The 18,525-nt window shown below is 47.7% G+C and overlaps 1 protein-coding gene across 1 annotated transcript; it reads right to left on the minus strand.

Annotated features, from left to right (window-relative positions):
• Positions 1-4,728: 4,728 nt before the first annotated feature.
• Positions 4,729-10,112, minus strand: NHLRC1 (NHL repeat containing E3 ubiquitin protein ligase 1). Its single transcript, XM_027600869.2, is given in 2 exon segments — positions 4,729-9,748; positions 9,751-10,112. Coding segments are annotated over 2 exon segments (1,185 nt in total). The 5' UTR covers positions 10,064-10,112; the 3' UTR covers positions 4,729-8,876.
• Positions 10,113-18,525: the final 8,413 nt, after the last annotated feature.

An 18,525-nucleotide genomic window follows, 5' to 3' on the forward strand; every position in this document is an offset into this window, starting at 1 on the left:
AAGTATTTATGTCAATTTCACTCTCCCTCCGCAGGATCTGTGGTTGCCGTGCTGATGGGAAAGGACTATATGTGGGAGAGGGTTATAAAACGCTGTGGGAAGAACTTTATTGTAACATAAATAAGCTTTGTTCAAAAGGGCATTTTTTTTTTATCCATCCCCCCATCCACTTCCCCTCTGGTAACCATCTGTCCTCCATAGTTACGCAGTTTGTTCTCTATAGTTAAGAGTTAAGGGCACTTTGACCTAAGTAGATATTAATAAATTTACTACTGTGGTGTTTAGCGAAACGGGCAAATATCAGTAAATACCCTCAGATGCTCTGAAACACCTGTCATTTTCTCTTTTTTATATAATCCCAGAGATCCAGAGACTAGAGGAGATCCCAATAATGGTAACACAGAGAATCAGTGCAGGCTTAAATCTGTTTCCTCTTACCAGTATTGAGGACATTGATCAGTCTGGAATTCCAGGGTGATATGTCTTCCAACATGCCTTGTGTGCTGTAGCCATGTGGGGCCCCCTCTCCCTCTTCAGAGTGCCTTGAACATGTCCTTACATAGCACTAACCATTCCGTACTGTATTCTCCTGAGTATCCTGCCCATCTCCACACCAGACACTTAGTGCCCGAGAGCATCTTTATATCCCCACCGCTTGGCACATTGCTTAACACAGAGTGAGCACATGGGAAATATTTATTGAGTAAATTCTTGCCAAAAAAGAAAAATCAAAGAGATTTAAAAGTTTTGTGTTTTTATTTTTTTATATATTTTTTAAATCTATATCTTTCCTTTTTTTTTTCCTTAAAGATTTTATTTATTTATCAGAGAGAGAGAGAGTACGCACATGAACAGTGGGGAGGGGCAGAGGCAGAGGGAGAAGCAGGCTTCCCACTGAGCAGGTAGCCCTACTTGGGACTCTATCCCATGACCCCAAGATCATGACCTGAGCCGAAGGCAGACGCTCAACTGACTGAGCCACCCAGGTGTCCCTAAAAGGTTTTTTTTTTTAATTGATAGACTTCCTTTTCCAGTATGGTTAAGTAAGCTCTAACTGGTCAATCTTTCTTTCTTTTCTTTTTTAAAGATTTTATTTGACAGAGAGAGACACAGCAAGAGAGGGAACACAAGCTCGGAGAGTGAGAGAGGGAGAAGCAGGCTTCCTGCTGAGCAGGGAGCCCGATGTGGGGCTCAAACCCAGGACCCTGGGATCATGACCCGAGCCGAAGGCAGACGCTTGACGACTGAGCCACCCAGGCGCCCCTGGTCAATCTTTCTAGAGAAAACAACTCTAATCTCCCGACACACCCAAACACCAAGAAACCTCCCTGGCCACCAGATTTTGGTGAATTCTACCAAACATTTAAGAAGAAATAACATCAATATTATATCAATTCTTTCAGAAAATAGAGGAGGAAAGAACATTTCTCAACCTGTTTTATGAAGCCAGTCCTACCCCAGGGCCAGAAGCTGCTGAAGACGTGACCAAAAAAAGATAAACTGATAAACGTCATACCCGATCGAAATGCATTTGGATAGCCTCACGTTTACTTGTACACACGGTACTTCTAGCAAATTTAGTAAATTCACATGAAGTATTTCTTACTGATTTATCAGATAAGAAAAATTGCTGGTTTTAAGATCTATACTTCAGGGTCCACCAGGCATGGGACAACTTTGTGGAAATTAATTCCAAAATGTAATGGAATTGGCCCCTTGTTTCATCAATTTCACAGTGTGTCACAGATACATCAATCAGCAGTTTGAAAATGGAAATAAATTGCAGGGAGTTGTATATCTGGGGAGAAAGGTCATGTGGCTGAAGCCTATTTTGGAGCGCTTTGCTCATCAAAATGCAGAAATGGCTGATGTGAAGAAATTGGAGCAGGAGGCTCCCGTGATTCTAACATGCATCACTGTGCAACTTCACCCAGCACCACGCAGGCCACAGCCCTGCTAATGCTGATTTCACATATTTATAGCAGCTCTTCCTGCTTGCTATGTAGCAGGGCCAAACTACGCTCCTGATTGGCAAAAAAAAAAAAAAAAAAAAAAAAAAATCCTGAAAACATATGCTAACCTGAACTTTCCTGGTGATAATGCAAATTTCAATATGATTGGAAAGACGAGGAGCTGAATTAGAGCCCACTTAAATTTGTGTAAAATCTGAGTATAGTATTTTATCTCTGTAAATAACGATACTTTCGTTATGAAACTTGGGACCCCTGCTTCACCTTGACACGTTCCTGTATCTTTGCTTTTCCTTCGTTCTCAGTTCATGGAGATTCTACTGCTTCGTCCTGGGTTCTGCTCATAGCTAGAGCTAGTCGCATGGCCATACTGAACCAGAGAGACTGGGAAACGTGGAGGGCAGACGGAATATTTGGTGAGTACCCTTCTCTCTCCCTCTACCGTGGCGCTTTTGCTTCCCATGTTTTGGGATCTCCAAAATTGAACTTCAGCTAAATGCCTCCATTTAAATGTACTTTGCAGAAGAGCTTGCAATTTACATGACACATTCACTGTTTTGCAAAATCAGGATCTATGAAGTGATTTCCAGGAATACTCATTCCACAGTGATGAGTCAACTCAATTCAAACATGGTAACAGTAGTTTTCTCTAATTAAAAGTGATTAGATATCTTGATGCTCGTTTGTGTTTTCCAAGTCTACTATGAACGTATGTTGCTTCCACAATTGGTGGGGGCGGTGGTGAGTGCCAAGAAAAGGGAGCCCAGCAGGAGGGAGAAATGGAAGAGAACATTGGGCCCCAGTGTTTCATAGGCCACAAGTCTGCCACTCAGCACTTGACTTTGGAAGTTCCTCTGCCACTTAGGAGGGAAGCCCTGCACGATACTCCATGTCAGATCAGAGAGCCCCAGGCCACGGTGAGCCAGGCAGCTAAAGCATTACATTCTCTGATTTCTTAAAACTCACAAGCACATTTCATTTTTCTTTTACAAATGGGTCTCCGGGAAACACTAAAGCTCAACTTCCTTCACTTAGAGCCCTCCTAGGGCCCAGTCAGGGCTTCTCACTCTTGCCATGGAAACAGGCCTCTCTCCACAGCACCTCAACAAAGGCAGCGTGGGGCAGATTGTGGGGCCCTTGGGAATTGACAGGACCCCTGGAGCTGGAGCTCTGAAAGCTGGGGGGTGACCTGGTGCTGATGCAAATTGATGTCAATGGTAGATGTGAGCCCACCAAGGGATGGCCGGGATTTGTTTGTTCTCTAGAGCGGTGGGACCCAACCCCGGCTTCACAGAGACTCACCTGAGGGAGATTTAGAGAAGACACTTGCTACCCACCCCTCAACCCTGAAACCCAAACACAACAGGATCTGGCAGTGGAATCATGATACGATTCTTTCTCTGTCAGTCTCTCCTCCTCCTTCTTTTTTAAGACTTTATTTATTTGAGAGAGTGAGCGAGACAGAGAGAGCATGGACGGGGATGGGGGGGCAGAGGCAGAGGGAGAAGCAGGCCCCCCCCGCTGAGCAGGGAGCCCAACGTGGGGCTCAATCCGAGGACCCTGAGATCATGACCTGAACTGAAGGCAGTCGCTCAACCGATTCCATCTCTGTCAGTCTCTGCTTCCTTATTGGTCAAGTCACCCTGACAAGACCGGCCCTGTCTACCTCAGAGAGGCTGTGAGGGTCAAATAAATGAACAGCTTTGTGGAGGAATTTTCAAGTGTTATGAAAATGTTAGTTATGTTTCAGTTTCTTCATCATGTGGCCTTGGAACCAAAGGGTCCTTTTTATAACAGGGACCATGAACTATTTGGTGACCATGAAATGCAATGAAGCTATGTGGCCCCTTTGGGGCAGAGCCTCATGACTCTGGATTCGGGGGCCTACTATGCAATGATAAAGAGACTGGCCTCCCGGTCATGGTCTCATTGGTAATTTGGAAATACCATGGTGTTTTCTTGGGCCAGTGTGCGTACAAACCTGGGTGCTATTTGAGAAAGAAACAGGGCCGCCTGGGTGGCTCAGGCGGTTAAACGTCTGCCTTTGGCTCCAGTCCTGATGTCAGGCTCCTGGGACTGATTTGACCCGAGTTCTTTGTCAGGAAATTAGCCCCCTCTTAGGTCATTATTTCTGTGGGAAAATATGAGCTGCTCTTCAACTACTGTATTGGATACACCATCTATTACCATTTGCAGCCAGTCAACAAACATCCGTGGTTGGGCAGGCTGTGTGAGTGGCTCCTGGAAGCTAGAATCTTCTTTATGGCTTATTCGCCAACTTAACCCTGAGATGACGTCAACAATGTTCCGAGCCCACCACCAGGTGAGGGGGAGAGGAGCACTTTCAGTTCCTCTCTTCCCTCAGATATTGATACCACTGCTGGATTTTGGAGAACCAGCACACTGGGGTTGTCTCTGCTCTTCAGGATCAGACAGAAGCCGTGACTCAGGCAACCCCATCCCTCAAAGTCCTGTGTGCTGGGTGAGATTGGAAATGTGGTGACTGAGAACACGAGGTTCTCCACCCAATCCCGACCAAGGCTACCGCAACATCACCATAGGGCATTGTGACTCTCTACAAGTTACTCAGCAAACTCACCACAAATTGTTTTAATTCTGGACCAACTTCCCCAAACTGCCCAGCTACCCACCGCACTTCCCTTTTATTGGTGAAAGGAATACCCAGTCTAGAAAAATTCCTTGAGATAGACATATATTAATTCGCCGAGTATTTTTGAATGCTTGCCATGTGTCAGGCAGCGTCCTGGGCACGAGGGATACTGCCTGGAACAACACAAACATCTTTGCTTCATGGAGTTTACATTCTAGCTGTTAGAGGCTGACACAAAACATGCTGTTTAGATTCTTCTTCTGAACTTTTATTTTTTAAAGTTGATTTATTTTTTGTAATCTCTACACCCAACGTGGGACTCGAACTCACAACCCCGAGATCAAGAGTTACATGCTCTTCTCAGCCAGCCACGTGCCCCTTCTTCAGAGCTTTCAAACATCCTCTGGTTTATCACGATCTTTCTTTAAAATGCGACACCCTAAAATTGAACATAAACTCCATCCAAGTAATTCTCAAATAAACCTGGCTTCCCAGGCAGTAATGAAAGTGCATTTTAAACATTTATATTTACCTTTGTTAAAGGAGGAGGATCAGATGTATTTTATTTGACAGGTTTTTGGCTCCATTGGTAACTCATATATTTAGACCTGGGGCTTGTGGGGCTCCATGTGTATACCTGTGGTCTCAGGCCCCAGAGTGTCAGGGGTGGGGGTGTTGAGGAGAGTGTGGCCGCCTCAGAAAACATTCCCTACTCCTGGCATCAAAATCAGTAGGTTCAAGCTCAGTTTTCTCCAAACAAATCACCCCGCGGTGTAACTTTTGTTAGGCACTATCTGTTGCAAAGAACAAACCCGCCCACGTAGCTTCTCTGGGGGCTTTTTCTCCTCCCATTCCTACCTGGATTCCTACACTTGGATCTTTTCTCTGCCCTACGGCCTCTTCTCATTCGTGAATTTGGTCTCCTCACTGTAGCTCTGCGCCCCGCCCCCCAACTCGGTATGTGCTCAGCATCCTCCCAGGCTGCCATCTGCATGATTTGCTCCGTATTTCTCAATGTACAACTTCAGAGACAAAATTCTAATCAGATCTCTTTGCCCCTTTTTGGGAAAACCTGTTCGTCCCAGGCCAATTCATAGGCCAATTTTCCGGTCCATTTAGTACGTTTGGTGGGATGTTGATGGATAGGCTGTAGTTAGGGATGCATTCCTGTCCAATCAGCGACCGCTGGAGAGGGTCAGGCTCATCAGCAGGGCTGGGGGAGGGGCACAGCAGATGCCATGACAGTTCAGTGTGGTAGTTGTAGTGAGTCGTGGCTGTCTTCTTCTCATATTTTCTACATACCCTTCAAGAAAAGAGTTCCTCTCCCTAGTCACCATGGTACACCTCCGTAGCATACCTCCATTAGTGGAGGATTGACCACCAGTATGCATTGCTCCTTCCTGTGGCAGAGGTAAGGATAGTTAAATCTGCACTCACCAGTGTGGTTCTCCTCATTTTTCTGAGGTATATGGAGTACTGCTTCTTCCACAGAAAGATGCCTAATTCCCTAAGTGGGTGCAGACCCCACCTGGTGAGGAGCCAGGAAAGGTCTAGATAAGGCTCTAGCAAAATGGTGATGGCTTGGGTTCTGGGATCCAGAGTGAGGACTTGCTCGAGGGGAGGTTTATGAATCTGAACCTGAAGTTTTTAGAAAATGCCAAGGAAAAAGACTGGGAAAACCAGTCCAGGTGGCGAGTCCAGAGGGCTGAACAAGGTCAAACAGAGGAGAAGATTCAAGGATCAGGAATCGGGCAAAACTGGAACAGATGGAAGATGGTTTCAGAACTGCTGAGCCCAGAGCCAGAGCGTCTACACTTGTTTTGAAGGACTCACCAGGTGCTCCACGGGGGGTTAGTGCCGGCCTAAAGGCACACCGTTGAGGGGGACCTTCAGGAAGAGACTGTTTCTTCTACATTTACTCCTGGTCACGTTCTTCTGTCTCCAGTCTCGGAAGAGTCATTCCAGCTCTCCTCCATCACCTCCGAACCTTTTACGTTCTGTTGCAATCAGCTCTTCCTGCCTCTCTCAGACACTCCAATCTCTAATAGCCTGGAGTTGGGGGGACATGTTTGCAAGCCCTTTAGCCAGCTGGCTCTAAAGAATGCAGTCCAGTAAGATGAATTTGGCATCCGCCATGCCGGTCACTTAGCCAGTTCCCTCAGCAGACGCATGCTTGGAGACCAGCACCAGAAGCTTTGTGTCTTTCCCCGGGGAAACCCTGCTCCTTCATGATACCATTCCTGGGAGGAGCTGTTTGTCTTTCTGTTGTGGGTTCTATCCTACCCACTCCCAAGCCGGCTTATCTGCCAAGCAGAGGTAGTAAGCAAGGTCACTCACTCTCATCTCTCTGATTCGCTCTCACATCCTCTCAAGGACTCACAACACCCCATCCTTCCGGTTGGGTCCTGACACGGTAACAAGTCACACCGGGGCCACACGCCTCCACACGCGCTGCATATTCTCCTCCTGGCCTACCAGTGCTGGCTGAAAAAGCCCGAAGCCCAGCTCTCTAGTCAAAGATGATGCCATTGATAACTGCAAATAGGAGACAGTCCCTTGAACTGGCAGACCCTGAGGCCATTAAAGTGTCGTTGTTCCTGAGGAAAACTTTTTAAAGGTCACCGTTGTCCCACCTGCAAATGACCAAGTCTGAACCTACATCTCTGCCTGAAGCGGCTTTTCTTGCTACACAGAGGAGGCTACCTGTGAGGTCACTGACCTGAGGATGGCTTCTTAGGGTGGGGGGGATGAGGTTGTCCCCAGAATCCCTATGTGGAATGCATTTACAAGTGGCGGCCCGGGGTCCCTGCGATCCTAGGGTGACATGAGGGAAGCACTGAAAGCACAGCGGGTTTTTGGGGCCTAGCACGGACCACGGTCTCTCTTTCAGCTCCAAAGGACAAACTTAACCTTCTGGAACACAGCCTACTCCTAATTTGGGGGCTACCTCCAGTGCATCCGTTATATCTATTAAACCTGTTTGTACAATAGAAACCTATTGTTGATAAAACATCAGCTATTACCTAAAGCAAACTCTTACCTCTCAAAACCACTATGTTCTCCCCGAGAAAAAAATTTATTTTGCTCCTGCTTCTGAGGTGCCCGTGGTTTGGTACTATACCAGCAACCCTAAACTCGGGAGATGTTGACATTCGCTAAGAACACCATTTATAGAGAACCGGCCACTTCACCTGAAGTTTCCCCCTATTCGCTCAATCGACCGCCACGTTAAAGAGCAGGCCTTATCTTGGTCAGAGCTTTATTTCAATTCCAGAAGGATTCACGGGTTTCCCGGGGGCCTGGCTTAGCATCAAGGGAACCGGTTATTGAGGACACAGTGTGTGCAATGGGATAAATTTATGGGGCATAGAGAAAAAGGCCACCGCAAAAGTGCTTCAGGTCACCACTGGTTATGAAGAGGCAGGCAAACTCATTCTGCCCTGAGCCAACTGTGGGGACTTCTCTCTCTAGGAACGCACACATGGGACAGGCCTGCCTTCCAGGCCTCTCACACGAGGTGTGTGAGTGTGGAGTGGTCTGCGGTGGTTCCAAACTTATCCCCACACAGGCTTTTCTGCACCAACCGACTAGTATTTCCTGAGTGCCTGTGGTGGAGGAGACCCGGGTCCTAACAGACACCTTTACCTTTTCCACAGGCAGTTCAACGGTTTTCCTTAGTCAAGTAACTCAGGACCCACAGTTCCTCCATCTAAGGCTCCATCAAGGGAGCTGCAAGTTGAATGACACCCTTGCCCACGCCCATCACACAACCCTGACTTTCTCTTGAATGCTCTAAAGTCTCCTTTCTCTGCCCATCCAACCAGGAGAAACAGCTACCAGTAAACACAGTACACCGAGTACAATATACAGTCACATGTTGGTTTTTTTCACATCTGTTATCTTATTTAAGAGCAAGGGGTTGGGGAGTCCGAGTTGAGTTCCCGTTGTGACTGTCACAGTAAGTAAATGTGACCTTGGGAACGTCACTTGAACTCTCGGGGTCTCCGTTTTCCTCATCTCTAAAATGGGATTAATCATAGACATTACCTCCCTGGGTACAGCTGTAAGAATACACTGAGCTAATATTGGCAAATTTCTCAGCGCAGGGAGCACATACTCAATAAATGGTAGATTTATTATTTTTCTTTAAATAATTACCTCAACCTCTGTAAGTTTGCCAGGCAGTTATAATTATCCCTGTTGGAGAGAGGAGGTTAATTGATCCAAGGTTAAACAATTCATTAGTGGCCTTCCAGGGCTTTTGACTGCAGACCCCAGAACCCCCACCTACCCCTTTACCCCCAGTCAGCTTTGTAGACTTTTATAGAATGGGCTGCACTGTCCAGCACGAGAAGAGCATTCTCCTTGGTGAAGGTCAGTGCCACGGGATGGGAGAGACCGTGCGTGATGATGGGCTTCAGAGCTGGAAATTCCTCAGGTCTTCCTAGGCATAGGACAGCCTGACTAGTAGTATCTGCTACAATCACATTCCCCTGGTGATCAAAGGTCACGGCTGAGGCAGTTATCCTGGAGGGAAAAAAGAGGCTCAGCCCAAAGCTATCCACCTGGCCGATCAGCTGCATACTTGGGCTGAACACCTTCACCGTGGTGCTGCCAGCCCCAGTCCCCAGACCCAGAGGGTGCTCTAGGACCGCAATGGCCCCGGTGAGCCAAGACACGGCCACCCCTCGGGGACTGCACAGATGAACTTGCAACCTTTCCGTCCTCTGGAGGACCCCTTCGGGAAAGTCCACTTCCAGCAGGTGCAGCGACCCTGCCTCCGCATCAGTTACCACGACCCCATTCTGCGGGGTGGTCTCCACACCCCAAGGTAAGGAGAACTGGCCTCCTATGACAAGCTTGATCTGGCCAAAAAAATCAAACACTTTGATGGAACGGTCGCCGGCGTCGGTGACAACCACATGGCAGTCGTTGGTGACGGTGACATCGAGGGGGTACCTAATGTCCTGAGCAGCCTCCCCCTTCTCTCCAAACTGATGAGCACATCCTCCCCCGGAGTCAAAGATCTTGACCCGCCTCCTGCCGTCGTGCACCACCACGACCCGCCCCGTCTTGGGACACAGCGCCAGCCCCGTGGGGTTGACCAGGGTCCCCCAGCCTCCGAAAGCGCGGTGGCAGGTGAGGGCCCCGGGGGCGCAGGGGGCGCGCGGGGGACGGCGGGGGCTGGGCGCAGCCCCGAGCCCAGGAGCTCCAGGAGGTGAAGCACCGGCAGGCAGTCGCTGGTGTCGCAGCCCCGGCAGGCTCGGCGGCAGAAGGGGCACTCGAGGGCCAGCGTCCGCGGGTGCGCCAGGGCAGCCACGCAGGCCAGGCACACCACGTGGCCGCAGGGCAGGTTGCGCGGGCGCCGCTGCTGGCGGTGGCCGAACCTCTCAAAGCACACCTTGCACTCGAGCAGGCTGATCTCGGCCTCGCGCACGAGCTCCTGCAGCGCCAGCCCGCTCCCCGACGCCTCGGCCCCCATCGCACGGCCGCCGGCGTTCCCGTTGCGCCGCGGGTCGGCGGGCCGGACGCGTCCGGGCGCCGCGCTGGGTCACGGTCACGGGGCGGGGCGCTGGTCCTGACGTCGCGGGTCCAGCGCGCAGCCGCTGGGCGGCGCGGCCTGCTGTCCCCTGGTGGGCGCGCGCGGCACTGACTCCGGAGGGCCTGGGAGTGGACCCTTGCTTACAGGCTGTATCCACAGCGCGCGGGCAGACCCGTGACCTTCACGACAGTCGCGGGTGGGTCAGCTCCACTTTAACGCGCGAGGAAGCACAGCTGTTGACGAAGCACGAGCAGGTTGCCCCCGATTACCCAGGCTGTAAGTGGCAAAGCCAAGACCTAGAACACAGTCTTCCACCTGTGGTACCCCGCAGTTTCCAATCCTCGGCGCTGGGCGCTGGGTGCCAGGGCGCGCCAGGCACCAAGCGTGGTCTCACAGCTCGTGACGCTTGTGATCTCATTGGGAAACCGCAGACCAGTGAGGGAAGTTAAAAACCGAGGGGGTCAGGCAGGTGTGCCTTATTGTCTTCCATCACACCTGCAGTAAAGGAGCTGCTTAGTGAATTCTTGTAAAAATGAATTCGTGTATGAACAAAGCAAGGATACAGGACAATAGAAGAAACCCTCTAGGTGAATGAGTGTCGGATGGGGGAGCAATGGCTGGGAATGTCTTCCAGAGGAATATGAAATAAGAAAGCTGGTGATCATAATTGCTATGGAACTTAATCTGTGCCTGCCTTCTTTTAAGTGGTTGACATAGATTAGTTTATTTAAAGCTCAGGACAATCCTATAAGGGTTTATTATTTTCCTCACCCCGTTTCTGCAGTAGAGAGGTTAAGAGTTCACAGAGGCTTAGTATCTTGCCCAGGGTCACCTGGCTGGGAAGTGACTGGGCTGGGATTTGAAGGCAGGCAGTTTGCAGAGTCCACCCTCTTAACTGTCCCAGAGGTTCTCAAACTTGGTAAACTTGGCACATGGTGAATAACTTGGGTCTCATGTGAGGTTTCATTGGTTCAGAGTGTGGTCTCGGCAGCTGGAAGTTGTTAGAGCTCCCCAGGTGATTATAATGGGCAGCCACATTTGAAAACTGCATTACAACAACCCCTTCAAATCAGCAGCAGGCTCAAGTCTTCCAACTTGAGTCAAGGCTGTAAACAGACAGCGTACCATGTGTGTGAAGGTCTGCAAACAGGAGATAACATGAGCTCTCTCAGGAATCCGTTGTGATGCTACAATTTCTCATGTTTAGGAGTCCTCCCCATCCCTCCCATAATGCCTTACATGGACATTGTTTTATAAGACCACGTACTAGATCACTTCCCTCATTTAAATCATTATATTATGACCTTCATCCTCTTGTTTGCTATACTTCTGGAGAAAAACGGGATTTGTATCCCCTTTTAGGCCCCTGAAGGGAGCTTTAATGTAGCTAAAATCACATCAAATAGAAATTAGTTCCTGAAGTAATCTTTGAGTCAAGAGAAACATTCAGGGGCGGGCTGGGTGGCTCAGTTGGCTAAGCGTCTGCCTTCAAACTCAGGTCATGATCCCAGGGTCCTGGGATGGAGCCCCGCATCGTGCTCCTGCTCAGTGGGGAGCCTGCTTCTCCTCTGTCTGCCACTCCCCCTGCTTGTGCGCTCTCTTGCTCTCTCTCTCTCTCCCTATAATAAATAAATAAAATCTTTTAATAAATAAAAAATTACCAAATATATACATTCAGGGGGAGCCTGGCTGGATCAGTCGGTAGAAGCATGCAACTCTTGATCTCAGAGTCCTGAGTTCCAGCCCCATGTTGGGTGTGGGGTGTACTAAAAAAAGCAAAAACCAGAAAAAGGGAAGAAATGCATTCAGGACACCAAAAATAGAATCTTTTTAGAACTAGTGTTGTCTAATAGAAATACAAGAGGGGCGCCTGGGTGGCTCAGTCGGTTAAATGTTTCAACTCTTGATTTTGGCTCAGGTCATGATCCCAGGGTCATGAAATCATGAAATCGAGCCCCGAGTCAGGCTCCCTGCTAGGCGTGCAGCCTCCTTGAGATTCCGTCTCTTCCTCTGTCCCTCCCCGCTCATGCTTGTTTTCTCTCTCTCGCTCTCTCTGAAAAAAGGAAAGAAATATGAGAGCCACATTTATAATATTAAAATTTCCAGGAACCACCTTTTAAGAAGTAAAAGAGAAACTAGTGAAATTAATTTGATGCATATTGTATTTAACCCCCAAATACCCCAAATATTATCATTTAGAGATGTAATCACTGTAAAAATTATTAACGAAGTTTTTCAGCCGTTTTTAGTACTAAGTAAAATCTAGGGTGTATTTACACTCACAGCACATCCTAATTCAGACAGACCCCACGTCAAATGCTCAGTTTCCTCATGTGGCTGGTGGCTACTGCATGGAACAGGAGAGAGACAAAGTCTGTGCTCTAATATATTGCCTTCCCGAGATGCTTTCCAGGCTGATTTCATTGAGCTGGGACTTTCTTCTAACTTGTCTCTGCTCTAAGATTGTTTTAAGATATGCCCGAAGACCCAGCTCATCGTTGACTATGGCCAATCTTCACGGAGCCGGTCCCTTCTGTGTGACTCAGGCCGCCCCCCCCCCGGAATCTACCCGCTTCTTCTTATCCTTTGCTGCCCCCTGCGGGGTAACCGGTAGTACTGCATCAAGAGGCGGAGGTGGTCCGCGAGGCAAACCAGAAAAAGCGTCAATAAATCCGAGATATTTGGGGCGCCTGGGTGGCTCAGTCGTTAAGCGTCTGCCTTCGGCTCAGGTCATGATCCCAGGGTCCTGGGATCGAGCCCCACATCGGGCTCCCTGCTCCGCGGGAAGCCTGCTTCTCCCTCTCCCACTCCCCCCTGCCTGTGTTCCTGCTCTCGCTATGTCTCTCTGTCAAATAAATAAATAAAATCTTAAAAAAATAAATAAATAAATCCGAGATATTTGAGAATGTTAGCAGTATTTGCTCTGCCACATGGTGGTTAGACAGCACAGTAGTTCTGGAAAACATCGTGGCACGCACGCAGACCATCAATCCCAATGACGTACTGTCAAGACTCTAGTGCTAAATTTAAAGTATGGAAATCTAAGTTTGTGGTGTTTGATCAGGGGTTCAGGTTTTCTCGATTACACAAGGCTTCCGAACTAAAAACGTGTATGTTTGAGTCTCATAGTTGAGGATCTGCACGTTCTAGCCGGGCGTCCTTAGACATCATTTTCTTCATAGTTTGCTGCCTCTCTGTGCAAAGAAATACAAACTATTCCAGGGTCCCATCTATCTATCTCAGCCATTCCCTCCCTCCCCACCTGTGCTTTTCCTGTTTTACCAAAACATAGAGTCCAATTTTCCTTTCTGTGCAATCCCAAAATTACTCTTTATCTTCAATTCCTCTTTCTTTTGCTCTTATCTCTGGAAAAGATAAAGTCCCAGGAGAGCAGGAACCACATCTGGTGTTGCAAGACACCATATCCCCAGTGCCTAGCACACACCCAACACACGGGAGGAGCCCAACAAACGTTTTATAGATGGACGATTGGATGAATACTTAAAAGCATACAACTTACAAGTATTCAACCCAGATGCACCTTCTCGTTCATGATTGTCTAGTATTATAGGAAGCATTGTGTAAAAAGTAGCATTTAGGGGCACCTGAGTTGGCTCAGTCGTTAAGCATCTGCCTTCAGCTCAGGTCATGGTCCCGGGGTCCTGGGATGGAGCCCCGCTTCGGGCTCCTTGCTCAGCGGGGAGCCTGCTTCTTCTCCCTCTCCTTCTGCCTCTCCCTCCCCACTCATGCTTGTTCTCTCTCTCTCCACTGTCTCTCTCAAATACTTTTTTTTTGAAGTAGTATTTATCCAGGAACTGTGCTAAGCATTTTGCTTATCTCTAGAGTCAATGCTGATAGGTTTCTCAAATACCTTATTGAGTCTAATCCTCATACATACATTAATAAAAGGAATGCCCTGTGTCTGGCTCCAACATTTGGAGCTTCCCATGATGAATCTTTCCTCCCCTGCGGCCGGCTCTCCGTGGATTCCCCCGGTGCTTCCCTCCAACACGCCTCACTCCTCACTTAGAAGGTTCTGGAATAGCCTCCCCGTGCCTTCCTGCTTCTGCCCAGAACAAGCGCTGAGGGATGTGGGGGCAGAACAATCTGAAGAACAGGACTTGCGGTCAGTGGCTGACCTGTGTGCAAAGTACCACCTGTCCGGGGGGGGCACTGAGACCCAGTTCAGGGTGCTTACAGCAGAGGTGAGGCTGAGGAATCTGAGGGGGGAGTTATTTGCTCAGGCACGCGGACTCCTGGTTTTGCGAGTGTGGCAAGATGTGCCACTTACCTGCAGTCTCGAAGGAATCCCAGAATGATTCCAATGACACCATCACATCCCAGTCTGTACCTGACAGTGACTTTAAGAAAGGAAGAGGGGAAAGCCCATAGAAAAGAAGCACCTCAATCATGGAGGAGATGCACAACCTTTTAAAAGGGGAGCAAAGACAGCAGGAGCTTCAGGACGGGCTCGTGAGCCCCCAAGAGCGAGAATGCCCTTTGCCAACCCGAATCCCTCTTGCGCTGGTCAGGTGTGAGTTTCGGGCCAGCCTGTGATTCCTTGGACCCTGCCCTGGGCTGTGGCAATGTCTGCAGCTTTGCTCTCCCCCAGGCCGTCTTGTCTACCAGCACCCGATCTGACCAGCGGTCTGATTTTGTCACTCATGCCGTGTGGTGTGGTGTGTGTGGGGGGGGGCTTCTCAGGGGTGAGGGATTTGGTGGGGAGCAGAACGGTGTCTTCAATGTCTTGAGCACCTGCAGAATAATGAGCTGGGGATGTATGGCTGGTGATGGGAATCTGGACATTTAATGTTTCTCAATTTGAAAAACGTGTTTCAGGATGGCCATCCTTGATGGTCTTCTCCTCTCCCCACCTGCTCTCCTGAGCAGTGTCCTCCTTGCTCATGGTGTGAGGGGCCTGCATGCACCCCTAATGTAGGCTTACGACACAGTGGCAGTAATGTTCCATGTGCAGTCTCTGCCCCGAGAGTCTACACTTCCTTGGAACAGGACCGCCTTCAATTATCCGTCCATCTTCCTCCAGGACTTTCAGAATACTTGTATTTGCTGAATGAGTCTAATCGCAGGGGAAAGATTAGATAATCATGGTACAGCCATATGGTAGGACATGATGCAGCTATTAAAAAATCTTGTTTTTAAAGAATCCTTAGTGACATGAGGGAAGGGCTGATGAAATACCAAAGAAAGAAAAGATATAATACTGTCTCGTGATTGATCTCAGCTTTGCAGAAACATACACATGTCTGCAACATACTGGCGTGGGAGCAAACAGGAAAATGCAACACAGAATTAGTAGTCATTCTCTCTAGTGATAGGATTTGGCCACTTCTGTGTTTCTTCTTTAGACTTTCCTGTGCTTCCCGAGTTTGTTTGCAGTGAGAAAGTATTATTTTATGGTTATTTACTATTCACGGTCTATTTTATTGCTAAATACTTCCCTTGATTATCCTCGTACTAGCTCCTAGAGTTAACACCAATATCGAAACGAATTTCTGTTAAGACCCAGTGGTTAGGGATCACGGATTTTTAGAGATATCTTTTCAGTTCACGCATTAAAGCGACACACAACGAAACAAAACTGGGATATGATTCTTTGTCGCGACCCAGCAGAGTGACTTTAAGCTTTAAGGTACATATATGGAATTCTATTCTTGTCCCATCAACTTAGCCACTCTGGTGAATTTGTAATATAATGCTGGGTAAGAAAAAAAGCACATCAGATAAGAAAGGAAAGTCAGAGCTGTCAGGATGAGAGACCATTTTTATTTTTTTAAAAGAGGTCAGAAGACTTTATTTATTTTAAAGACTTTATCCATTCATTCGAGACGCAGAGATACAGAGAGAGAGAGAGAAAGAGAGAGAGACAGAGCGCAAGAGCAGGGGTTCTCAAGCAGAGGGAGAAGCAGAGGGAGAAGCAGCCTCCCCGCTGAGCCGGGAGCCGGACGTGGGGCTGGATCCCAGGAACCTGGGACCACAACCCAAGCCGAAGGCAGACGCCTAACCATCTGAGCCACCCAGGCGCCCCAAGACTTTTTTTTTTTTAAAAACCTTCAAAGAAAGTGTGCCATATACATTTATATACATGTTAGCATTAACATTTCTAAATTGCTCTTCCTTATTCACATAAACAATGACAGGTATGCACTATAGTGGAGAATGGGAAAACTTTACTTGGACTACTTCTTCTGTGGGGTCATGTTTTTAATTGTCCCTTCATTCTTTTGCCAGAAAACCCCCTTTCTGTGACAGTATCTCTCACATCTTTCAGGCAACCTTCTGTGGTCCCCACACCATTAACCCTTTAGAGAACCCAATCTCCAGCTTGCCACAGGTAGGTGATAAAGCTTTGAAAAGCTTTGTATTTTTCTTTCCAAATCCATCTAAGTAGACTATTACACACTTTCTTGTTTTGTCCTGCCGCACACGAAAACACTGAGTGTACCTGCTGGTGCATTCATGTCTGCAACTTAGGCAGGGCAGGGCGTTTCATAAATCAGTTTGCAGGGCACAGAGGGTCAGCAGATCTATTATTTAAAATACAAAATTAAATAAAAGGCATTTTTAGAAAATGCTAAAAACAATTCAATTGCTCTAAAATAATCTATATACAGTATCTCTCCCATCCTGAGACTTTTTAAATGGTCCGTATTCTCGGGACGCCTGGGTGGCTCAGTCCGGTTAAGCGACTGCCTTCGGCTCAGGTCATGATCCTGGAGTCCTGGGATCGAGTCCCGCATCAGGCTCCCTGCTCGGCAGGGAGTCTGCTTCTCCCTCTGACCCTCCCTGCTCTCATGTGCTCTCTTTCCATTTCTCATTGTCGCTCTCTCAAATAAATAAATAAATAAAAATCTTTAAAAAAAAATAAAATAAATGGTCCGTATTCTCCCAATGACGGCACATAATACGTAAAAAATCAATTACAGAGCGCCTGGGTGGCTCAAGTTGGTTGAGTGCCCCACTCCTGATTTCAGCTCAGGTTATGATCTCAGGGTCGTGGGATCGAGCCCTACGTGGGGGTCCACATTCAGTGGGGAGTTTGATTCTCTCGCTCTCCTTCTGCCCCTCCCCCCTGCACTTTCAAATAAATGAATCTCTAAAAAAAAATCAACTACATATGAATATCTCAATTTTATTTAAGATTCTTTGGGTGCAAGTTGTAGAAACCAACTCTAGCCAGAGAAAAAGAGGTCTATATCCTAGGGACAAACGAGGTGCTCTCCCCATTGCAGCTGGGTTTCAGGAGGGGGGGAAATAGAAACCCAGAACACCCAGGGCCCCTCTCCAGCTCCCATTTCCACTTCTCTTCTGCAGATCAGCATGTTCTAGTTCTCAGATCTGTATGCTGGGGTGCGGCTGCCCCACAGTCCCTGGGGTCACATTTCAGGTGTGTCCACTCTACTTGCTTTTCCACCACAATCCTAACAATCCCCAAAGAGAATCGGATTGGCCCAACTCAGGTCACTTGTCTATCCTTGGTTCATTCAACTGCTATAGAGGTGGAGTCTAGAAGCCCACCCTGTGGATGGGGGGCAGGTCGCAGAGAAGCAAGGACCTTGTGAGACGGGAGACCTCCAAGTTAATCACCTTGTAAGGTATTAGAATAAGGACCAGTGCCCGAGAGCATCTAGGAAGGCAGTTAGTTCCTGCATGGGGCAGAAGAGGTGGGGAGGTCAAGAACTCTGAAGCCTAAGGAAGTTTCCACAGTATTCTGCTTATGACATATTTCTGGGAAGAGTGTCTGTAGATTTCATCAATATTGAAGGGGTTTATAAACTTCCCCATTACCAAGAGCACACACACACACACATGCACATACACTCTCTCACACACACCATCAAGCAACCGCTTTTTTATAATACACACAATACACACCATCCTATTAACATGAGCTCAACAATCCAAATCATTTAGGTATGAGGTTGTATGGTTAGAGAGAGATGTCTGAGTTAACAAAGTGAGGCTAATGAAAAACAGAGAAGCTGTGAATCATAATGAACAGTCATGAATCGAGCCCTAAGGACATTGTACTTCATAAGATGTTATCACTTAAACAAGATTAAACTAAGAAAAAAACCCAAACAAACAAACAAAACCCTGCTAAACTTAGAGAGAGGACCTTTGTAAAAATTTTTATTTTTTACAGTTTGGGAAAAATGTCCTTTCCCATATAGGTTGGTTTATTAATACATTTTAAAATATGCTTCTTGATTCTGTTACCATAAAATTATATAAGGAGAAAAAATGTGAAAAGGGCTCCTAGGATTGAGGATAAGATGAGGGTTTGCAGTAAAGCTAATATTTCATATAATTTCTTGGTCTTTTACTTTGAACACTAGTAAAGTGTTACATGACCTCAGTGATTCTAAATTTCAGGGAGTGTC

This window comes from Zalophus californianus, chromosome 7, assembly GCF_009762305.2.
Source record: "Zalophus californianus isolate mZalCal1 chromosome 7, mZalCal1.pri.v2, whole genome shotgun sequence".
In the NCBI taxonomy this organism is placed as follows: Eukaryota; Metazoa; Chordata; class Mammalia; order Carnivora; family Otariidae; genus Zalophus; species Zalophus californianus.